Genomic DNA, 10578 nt, shown 5'->3' on the forward strand with positions numbered 1-10578 from the left:
GGTGGGGGTGGGGCCAGGCCGCAGAGCTGAGGGAGGTGCCCTGTGAGCAGCGTGGGCTGCGGAAAATGAGCTTCAGCCGAGGAACTTAAGCATTTGCTGGGCTGCGGCATTGCCAGTCACAAGACTAACAATAAACACTTAACAGAGATGTCACAGGAGAAGAAAGTTTTCAGGCTCTGCTTCCTCCACCCTGGTGACCCAGTGCCTCTCCTGGAGATGCCGTTTTGGGGACAGTGTCTCGGCCTCAGGCCAGTGTCAGTATGGACAGGCCCTCGTGTTCGGTGACTTCTGCGCCTGCTTCCCCTGTTGGATTTACAAAATCTAGACTTTATTATTGTTTTGAGATTTGGCACCAAAGAGCTGTGTCCTGTGTGACTTTGCCACACCGCAGAAGCTGGGTGGACACTCTCCTTGAGGAGACTCCCCACCCACCCCACTAGTGAGGCCACGTAAAATGGGAAACAAGTGGTTTTGATGGTCAAGACCGAAGAGAACCTCAGAGAAGCGAGTCAGCGCAGACAGTGTTCCCCGAAGCACCCCCGTGTCCCCAGGGCTCAGGGCAAGGTCCCACGGTCAGATGAACCCCTGGAGCACTGTGGACCAGCCTTTCCCCTCAGAGTCCTCTGCCGTGGGCAGCGTCGGCAGAGTCTGCAGGAGCCTGGACTCAATGCTCTGTCCCAAGGGCTTCGGCTGGGCACCCCAGCCCCGCCCCGAGGGTGCCCAGCACAGCACCTTTGGCGGGTGCTGCCACAGATGGTGTTGCTTTCCTGGTTTGGGAACCCGGAATCTCGAGCTTTGAGGCATGTCTTGCCCATGCGCATACACCTGTTTTCCCGATAATGATGTGGAGAGCAGCTTTCACCCCGACATTTAAAAAGTGGCTAAAACTGTTTAGTCACAGGGAATAGCATCAAATCGTACCCCATCTTCGCTGTCTCACTAGGGGGCTGGGCACCCCTTTTCCGGGCCGGGGAGAGGCCCGGCCCTCCCCTGGCGCGTTGCCACGCTGGCTCTGGCCTCCCCCTGGCGCCCCACGTCCACCCCCTCTGCGTGGGGGCCCTAGTGGCCCCGAGGTAACGCTGATCTGTTTAATACGTGACTTTCTGGTAGCTTCTTTCTGAAGGATGCTCTTCTGTGTCCTCATGGTTTTATTTTTGCTGTTTTAAAGGCCGTTTTACTCAAGTCTAATTATATTTCATTGTCCCAAAATGCGGTGTGGACATTACTACTTAAAAACCAAATTTCGGTGAAAATCTTTATAGCCTGTGTGGGATCAGCTTTTGCTATAGTGCCACGGGTGGGGGTGGGCAGGTGGGGGAGGGTGTCCGGAGAGACAGAGCTTGGCATAAGCCGGTCACAGCCGCACGGTGGAAATACCTCAGGCCGTTACTCCTGCACAGTTGACTGAGTGGAGACTGACGTATTACCTGAGAGTCTCCCGCTCTCCCGCTCCCAGTGCATTGCCCCGCTTCTGCCATTTTGGTGTTCTATATTTCAATTCTGTGTTATTTGATTCTTAAGATTTATGAGTTTTATATGTTCATTGTGAGTCGTGCCCTTTACCATAATAAGATTTTTAAATCCCATTTAATGCACTTGATCTTGAGTATGACTTTGTCATATATTGCTATTGACATGCCTCCTTTATGTTTGCACGTCCTTTTAGTTTCAATATTTCTCTTTTAAAATATTTTAGTAGAGGCAAACAAAAGAAAGATAACTTAGGAATATTTTTTATATACATCATGTTTTTTTTCCTACTTAAAGTGACTTCTTACCTACAATATGCTCTGACATTTTAAACAACGAAACTGAAAGCTTTTGTGATTTAATCAGGCCGATGGGGGTTCTTGTACGTGAAAAAGAGTGAGTCGGGGTGTCACCGTCAGGTTCATCCCTTGGCTCCCACCCTTCCTCATCTCCGAGCCGGGGCTGTTGGGTGTTTGCCCTGCGGTCACCCCTGAGCAGCCGTAAGCACCGGCGGTGGGCGGATCCGAGCCGGTCAACCCCCATCTCCAGCAGATACCCACCGTCAGCATGTCAGCAGCATCCTGCGAGCCGTGGATAGAAGTATTTCCAGGTCTGAGGGTTGGACGTGGGCATCTTCGGAGGAGCCACTGTTCTTCCTACCACACCTGTAGGAAATCATTTGCACACCTGAGAGCTTCCTTTACCTTCCAGGGCCTCCCTATTTGTGCCCTCCATTTTGTGACTAGCTTGCATAGATTTCCCTGGGGTTCATGTTTGTTTACTTACCTAGCAGACAGGTTATTTGACCAGAAACAAGGTGGGCAGGTTCTCCTTGATGGTGTGGAGACTTTAGCAGGAAGACTCCTGGTGTGCTCCTGCCCAGGAGCGGGCGGCTTCTGGTCACCGTGCCACAGCCGCAGGCAGGCAGTGTGGGTAGGCGGCAGTGTCCTGAAGGCCTTTGCAAGAGGCCTGTTTGAGTGTTTCCCCATTTTGTATCTTTCTGTGTTTAAAATGAGTAGGGTAGGTGGGTAGGAAAAATCACTTGCTGCCAGCTAGTGGTTCTCAGGGCTTAGCATTCTCCCAGGACCGATTACTTTCCGTATGTCTCACTGTGTGCACAGCTCTCCCTCTGTGCTAAGCGCTTGCCTCGGTTCCCCGCTCGCTCTGTGCGCCATCTTCACAGTGGCCACCGGGTGGGAAGGAGCCTGTGACCCGCCCTGAACTTTCTGTGTAGCTTGAAGACAGATCTTTTTATTGTTGCTTCCTGTCAACCTCATTGAAGTACCCCAGGAAGTAGGAATGGCCCCTTGAACCATTCCATGGTTAATCTCGGGAAATTCGATGAACAAACTTGCTTCCAAGCTATAAGGAGCTACATGAATATAAACTGTGTTGCTGCTTTCTACATGGCTGTTGTCCAGAATATCAATAACATGCACTTGTGTTTCATCTCTGCTCCAGACTCACCTTGACGTCCTGGCAAAAAGCGTGCCCCGCAAGCTGGTCTACTTAAGGCGGGAGGTTCTCTGCCACACGCTGGGGGGCAATGCGTGTCCGCTGGTCACCATCACAGCCATGCCGGAGTCTCCCAGCGCCGACCATCTCGAGCAGTTCCGTGAGTAAAACCAGGACTTCTTTGAAGACTGGGTGGTGGTGGTGATGGGGTGTCCTTGAGATCCTCATCCCTTTGTGGCCAGAAGCTCCATGAAGGGTTGGGGACCAGTCTACAAAAATGAACCCCCAATTTCTCTTGGTCTGAAACAGAGGGTCGATGTTACACGTCTCTCTGCCATTAAAGGGAGAAAGTGCTTGTCAGCTGTCAGGCTGTGAAATGACTGTTTGCAACAGAGCAGGTTATTAGTGATGTCCCTTCCTTTCTGAAACAATGCCAGGATCTCAGTCACCTTTTCCCACCTGGAATCCAGGGGTGTTGCTCACCACGCCCCCTTCTGCCTTCAAGCCACTCACATGAGCTGTCAGGTCCAGAAGGAGGGAGGTTGAGTTTCTGAGTTGTGGCTGCAAAGTCCCCGTGGTCACCTGAATGCCACTTGGATTTTAAAAGCTGAAGGTGGGGAGGAAATGGCAGCCACAAATTACAAAACGCACAGGTACATACAGAGACACAGAGAAACACACACACACATGGCCGATATGCAGACACAGAGCACAACCCCCCACTCCCCCCGCCCACAGTGTCTCTTCAACATTAGAACCCTGAGCGCAAGTGTGAGTTACCTGCTCTTTCAAGTTGGCTTCTGGCAGTCTCAGAGCTTAGATGGGCTAAGTGAAGTCAAACAGGACTCTGCAGTGCAGAAAAGTTGGGGAGATGAAAGAAAAGGCTTGGGAATAAACCCCCACTAATGTATCCCCAGAAGATGCAAGCTCCCGGGTGAGGTGCTCACTGCCCCCAGGTGAGTCTCTGGAGCATCCCTGCCATTGCTCAGCCCCACACTGAGGCTGAGCAGCCGGGCTGACGGACAGCTGATCGCCCTTCTGAATGAAGGCGGCCCTGCGATGCGCTAGTGAATCGTAAGGGAGGGATGGAGCCACCGAAAGCCCGTGCTCATGTGGCCCTGAGGTCGTTCACTGCAAAGTAGAGCGCTGTCGTCTGAGCTGCATGAGGCTCACGTCTACTTGCTCTGTAGTCTCCTCCTTGGCCATGCGCTTTTTGTCTGCAATCGCTCATCTCGAGGGCCCCTGACTGAGAGGGGAGGACCCCTGGGATGGTCGATGACGGCTGCCCATTTCCGCTTTGGCATGAACAGCTTGCAAGTGGCAGCCGCTGTGTGGATCCTGAGGCATCCAGGGCTCTGGGGGGGAGGACTGGTTAGGGCCCAGGTCATCATCGCTGGGCCCCGTCCTGTGCCGAGACAGGCCTTGGGCTTCGCTGAACGCTCTTCTGCCACCGTCTTGAAATTCTTTAAAGGGTTTCACCAAGGAAACCCTTGGTCCTTTCGCCCTGGACACTGCGTATATGTCGCGGGCCCGGGGGCTGATCCACGGTCACAGAGCTAAGCAGCGACAGGGTGCTGTCCCGCCTCTGTCTCCATGCATGCCACAGGAGCCCCAGCCAGGTCTGTGTGGGCACTGGAAATCGGCGTGGGATCGTGGCTCACTGGGGTTTCGGCTCACCGCGGTTGATTTCAGACGTGTACGGGGAACGGGGCTCTGGGCGGTGAGGCCCCACCCGCGAGGGCGGCTCCTCCCCTCCCAGCTCCAGTCTGAGCCCGCTCGGGCTCGGGAGCGGTGGTCAGCGAGCCCGCCTCTCCGCCGTGTGAGCGGAGGCGCTCCTCCTTGCTCTGCGCCCTCTCGCCCAGCTGGCCACAGATGAATGTACCCTCCTCCCGCTCACAGGGAATTTTGTTTTCCTCTACTAACCCGGCGGAAGCATTGGCATGGTGGAGGCTTGGGCAGGGTGCAGGAAGGCGCGGGAGAGGAGCCCCGCCCCACAGGTCCCAGCAGCCAGCCTGGCAGGTTCTGGGCCACGGTGCCGGCGACGTGTCTCAGGGGCCACGGGACAGACGGTGTGTGGCAGGTCGCCGTGAGCACCCACGCTGAGGCCGAGTCTCTATGGGGTACACTCCAGTCGTACGCAGCTGGGCTGGAAAGCAGAAGTGCAAACCCCTTAACGTCCCTTGAAGCGCAAAATGTGAAGGATCAATTTAGGCTGAGGAAATAGCACGTGGACGGTGACTCGGCTTCTGCTGGCCCCAAGGCCCCCGTCTCCACCCAGGTGCCTCCCCACCGGCTGGCCTGCAGCTCCCTCCCCAGGACGGGGTAGCTGCCCTGGGGAAGGGGTGCACTGAGCTGCGATTGAGCCAGTTTCTGGCTCAGCAGCCGCGACTTACTTGACTTACTCTTCAGAAAGGGATTTGTTCGCCGAAAGGCTTTCTTCCCCCATGTAGACGACAACTCCGCCTTATTTTGGAAACCCAGGAAAGAGGCTGTGGCTGTGGGGCCTGGGAGACGTGCCCTGCTGGAGTTGGGGTCCCTGGTGGTCTGGCCAAGGCCCAGGCCTGGAGATTATTGAGGACAATTTATTGATGACTTTTAGTCCACCCAGGGCCTGGCTCCAGTCTCCTGGAAGCATTTCTTTTGGTTTGATTTACTTTCAAAATCATTTCTACCCTCTCTCCCCTCCCCCCCCCCAATTTTTTTTCCTGGAAACATTGAGCCTGGCTTTCTTGGTAAATACATTTTCAGTTGCGTAGTGGCCAGATTTGCCTTCTAGATGTGTCCATCGGTGGGTTTGGAGGATTGAGGACCGAGAGGAGACTCGCTCCTTGATGGACCTGGAGACCGGCGCCCTCAGAGTCCAAATGTTAGCAGCTCTCCAAGAGCAAAGCCACCGCCTGCCCTTTCCAGTGGGGCGTGGCACAGGGTTGTCTTCGAGTGTCACGAAAGCCGTCACCCAAGATAAGGGCTTGAGGAGAAACCGATGATCAGAGGAAGTCTCCCCAGACAGAAGCTGCCGTTCCAGCGCCAGGGCTGTGGAGAAGACACTGGCCACCAGGGCGCCCACATCCCTCCTGACTGCCGCTTCCGATGTGGAAGGAGCCAGGGCTGCGTCCGAGGTGGTCTCGGGCGGCCGGCACGGAAGGCAGGGCGCGGCGGTCAGTCCCCGAAAGGGCTCCTGGCGCTTTCTGAGCCCAGTGTCCAGGGACAGCGCTGACCTGGCGTCGCTCCCCTTAGCGGGTGGCGCCCTCACAGGCTGCAGCGTGACGGGGACCCCGCAGAGCGGCCGTGATACTCAGCCTCCAGGCAGACAGCGACAGGTGGGATTCTCTTCAGCGACGTGCGCTCCCCCGAAACTGAGCACGCCCATGTGTGCATATGTTTTGCACGTGTGTGTGGCCCCCAAATCCTCCTCATGAAAATGCTTCCTTGGGCTAGGAGAGGAAAATAAGAGTCTTTGAGCCTGTTCCCATAGCGAGTGCTCTGCTTCCTTGGACTTGACCCGGGGGAAGATGCTAGATCTGAGCGGGACCAGGGAGCGGCTCAGAGTGTGAAGAAGCTGGGGGCGGTGGGGGGCAAAACCCAGGGGGAGCACGGGGCTGTGCTTTGGGCAGGTCTCGGTGCTGCCCACAGCCTGCTTTCTGCTTCGTGCTGCCGCGATGTGGACGGACAGTCACTCGGGCCTTCGGGCCTTTCTCCATTTTGCAGATGGCTAAGTCCAGGCTCACTGAAGGCAGAGCCAGCCCGAGACAAGAGGGCAGTGCACGTTCCCTCGGGGAGGGGAACCCAGCCTTCCGCCATGGGGTATCTCCCTCCCCCGGCTGTGCACCCCCAGACCTTTCCCAGAGGCCACAGTCAAGGCCTTCAAAGACAGCAGTCACTTCGTTAGTGTCCGTTTTCCTCAGCCCAGAGAAAGCTGGCCACTCCGTACCTGGGCCGCTCTAGCTCTGAGGGAGCATGAGCGCGGAAGTCTCGCCTCCAAAGGCTGTGCCCAGACCCTCTCATGCTCTTGTGTCCGCTTGTGTTACCTGAGAGGAGGAACTCAGTTGTGGGAATTTTCTGAGAGAAAATGTCATTCCCTTATTGGAAGCTCTCACCCTCTAAGTGAATAGTCACTGACTCACTGATGGGTGAGAAATGGAGAAACGACAAAGGTGGATGGGAGGGGGCGGCCCTGCTATTTTTGCCACTGGAGACACCTCCACCCTGCATTTATCAGGCCCTAAAAGAGCAGAGTGCAACCTTTATGTGTCTCTGGAGGTGAGGTAATCTCATGCCACGTCACAGCCTCCGTGGCCCACACGCTGTTCTGTGCAGGGGCCCGGGGGCCGTGGGGGGCGGGGGAGGCTGCATGCACAGTGTTAAAGAATACCTTTCTCCTTTTCTTTTTCTTAAAAATATTCTTACAAAAGCAATGTTCTATTCAGCCTGCCATTATGCTAAAAGCTTTCCTTGGAAGACAATAGCTGTTCTCAGAGAAAAGATTTACACGGTCCCGAGGGTGTAATGAGCTACCACACCGCACCTGCCTCGGGTTGGGAGTTGTCACTTGTAAGTGGTTTTAAATTAGAACAGAGTGGAAAAATACACAGTCACAGCCTTCCCCTCCTGGCTCCTTTGCAAATCATTTCCCATCCTCTCTGGCCTTTGTCTCTCCGCGAGCCTCCGGTCATGTATGAAGAGCAGAGCTTGCCGCTGGGGAGGGCCCGCGTGACAGGGGAAGGGAGACAGAGGTGCAGCGCAAACCTCGCCCCTCAGAGATGTGGGCTCCTTTCTCTGCTCCCAGTGTTCCTGTGGGGTTTCCGAATTGTAGAGGTTTCCATAAAGGCGATGGAGCCCAGCCCGCGGGACTACAAGAACTTCCCTTTGTCGATGCCTCGCTGGCGGGGAAGCGGCTCCAGGCCGCAGGCTTTTCTCCTCATCACATCTTTTTTTTTTTTTCCCTGTAAAGCACTGCTCCTGACAAATACTAGAACTCAAAAAAAATAATAAAAATAAAAATAAAAAAATAACTAGCAGGGCATAAAGACTTTTGTGGACATTTTTAATAACAGGAGTTGGATGAGGAAGCTGAACTTGGTCTCGCCTGCTTTGCGCTGCATCCCGCTGGCGGCCAGGATGGGGCCAGGGTAGATTTTGGAAACAGAAAGCCCTTGAGTCCGGGGCACTCGCATCTACGGGGTCAGTGCGTGCGTGAGAGTCCTGTGATGGGGTCACTATGATACGTTTCAACAGAGCGCGTTAGAACTGGCGGCTGAGTGAGGTTGGGGGGCACGGGGGAGAGCGTGTTTCTGCCCGGTCGCATCCGGGCGCCTAGGCCTGCAAGCTGCAAACCCGCCCACACGAGGTCTTCTGTCAACAGATTGCTTGCAAGGAAACCTGGTGAGGAATCCACACATGGTTTGAAGGACAATTTGGATCTTCCTTGAGAAGACATCGAAGGGGGGAGCAAATAAAATACATCCAAACCCCCTTATATTTGTTTCCCCTCCTTCTTTCACCCACCTGTAGGTGCATAAATAATGGTTCACAAAGCCACACCTTCTTTCCAGGCAGACCCTCAAAGTCTGTGGCATTAGGCCGGTGGAATGCCTCCTTTCTGCTTCTTGTTTTGGCCTGGTCCTCTCAAAAAAAAAAAAAAAAAAAAAGCAAGGCCAGAAATCCTTCTTCCTCCCCAGGCTGACTGAGGGAAGAGGACAGCAACTTTGGTTGAAAGGCTTCGCTTGTACCCAACCCCACATGCATTTTAACTCTACCAAGTTTTTACACAGTGTCCTTTGCTCATCATCATCCCCTTGTGAACTGAGAAAGAACGGAGCAACCATGGCCCTTCCTGATGCTGGGACTGAGGTCAGACTCCCACCTGCAGGGAGTGGGGAGGGCGTGTGTCTTTTCCAGCACAAAACTAACACTGCAGGGGCAGGAAGTTCTGGACAGGACGGTCTGAATACCTCAGGGTGCCCGGCCTCCAGGATGCTGGGCAGAGTGATTCAGGTGAGAAGGTGAGGCTTGTAAGTTGAGCTGAAAGATGAAGGACCTAATTTTTTTCAGGTAATGCCGTTTCTCCCAAGGCAATGATGAGCTAAGGGGATGTTTTAAAAAGAGAAAAGACAAGGTCAGGTTCTTTTTGAGGGAATATTTTTTGGCCGTGACACAGGGGCTGTCTGGGTAGAGGACAGTCATGGGCACACGGAGCCCAGCACAGAGGACCCTACGCGCGGATTCGCTGGGCTCCTCATCTTGGAGCTGCCCCGTCTTACCTTTATGACATGGGAAAAGGTGCTGAGACACTCCCAGGCTTGTTTCCCCACTTGTGCGTTGTGGGTTTCGAGAGCACCTCCTTTACGGTAGCTCGAGGTTGTGGTGGGCTGAGAATAGACCGGGCGTTGGGTGAGTGTCCCAGAAATAACGGTGCTCATCTCTGTAGGTGTTGAGGCTCCCAAGGGAGATGCATGCATGGAAAGGGTCCACATTGAGGAGACGTGTCTCAGTTGAAGCAAGTGGTCATGGTGATTGATTGGAAATAGGGATGAAAAGCGGGGGGCGGGGCGGCTCTCCCTGGGCGAAGGGGAGAGGCTGCTCCTGACACAGGAAGGGCTGGCAGGGTGAGACTGTCACGGGTGACCGTGTGCTCTGTTTTGAAGATGTTCATTCTCAGAGGCTTGAAACTTTGTGAGGATTCAGGCTACTCATAATTACAAAGTCAGTATACTATAGTTTACCATCTACTTCAGAGGGAAATGAATTTGTATTAACTGAGTTATTTTTCCAATTAGCAAGCACAGTAAAAGTTGACCGTCTGTGATTACTGTAGCAGAAACATGCAATCCAGTGCATCAGAATCCTTCTCAGGCGCACTCTATTCTAGAAAGTGTCCGTGAGCTCTAATCATTTATATCTTTTAATGTAATTAAATGTTTACAGAGTGTTTACATGTGATTAATTGCCCCACTAAACAGCTCTGTGAGGTAGAGAAAAAAAAATTGTGCTTCTGATTTCCATTTTTAGATGATGAAGTTGAGACCCTGAGCAAGTCAGGGGATTATTAAGAGCTAGAGTTTGGATTTCTGGTGCAGCGTCTGAATCTTCAACCTCATGACCACTGGCATCTCCTGTCCATTTTGGTATAACTTGGAGATAAAGTTCCTTATATGTAAAAAGGACTATTTATGCCAGTGATGGTTCTCTCCACTGTGTGAGAACACACGTGTGCACATCAACCTGGTAGCTAGTAGAAATCTAAGAGCTACTGTTGCCACAAGACTCTGCATGCCTGTCCCATTGTCTGAACCATTGTCACTCTCTGCCCTCCAACCACACTCTTGCTGGACCACAGTCTCCTTCCCAGGGTCTCAGCAAGGGAAGCTCCCGCTATGGCTTTGCATGGCTGATTGCTTCTCGTCATGTATTATCTTAGCGCAGATCAAGGAATCTTCCTGAATTGCTACATCTAATGAAATGTTGTTCTCCCATCCAGAACTGGTCAGTTTGCTTCATAGCCCAACAACTGAGCTCCCGGCGGACACTGACTGTGTGCAGTGTCGCATTTCCATAATGTTTTCCATAGGGGCTGGACCTGGCTACATTCCCAGCAATAGTATTGCAAGTTCCTTTTTGTCCACACCCTTACTAACATTTGTTGTTGTTACTGTT

General features: G+C 53.5%; 1 protein-coding gene across 1 annotated transcript in view; it reads left to right on the forward strand.

Moving 5' to 3' along the window:
* AGBL1 (ATP/GTP binding protein-like 1) overlaps nucleotides 1-10578 on the forward strand; it is a 509246-nt gene that overhangs the window by 121479 nt on the left and 377189 nt on the right. The window contains exon 17 of the mRNA XM_004692971.2: nucleotides 2932-3085. Within this exon, the coding sequence (XP_004693028.2) occupies nucleotides 2932-3085 (154 nt within the window). The remainder of the gene's footprint in view (nucleotides 1-2931; nucleotides 3086-10578) is intronic.

The sequence above is a fragment of the Condylura cristata genome, unplaced genomic scaffold (genome assembly GCF_000260355.1).
Source record: "Condylura cristata isolate star-nosed mole 26May11 unplaced genomic scaffold, ConCri1.0 scaffold00035, whole genome shotgun sequence".
Classification (NCBI taxonomy): Eukaryota; Metazoa; Chordata; class Mammalia; order Eulipotyphla; family Talpidae; genus Condylura; species Condylura cristata.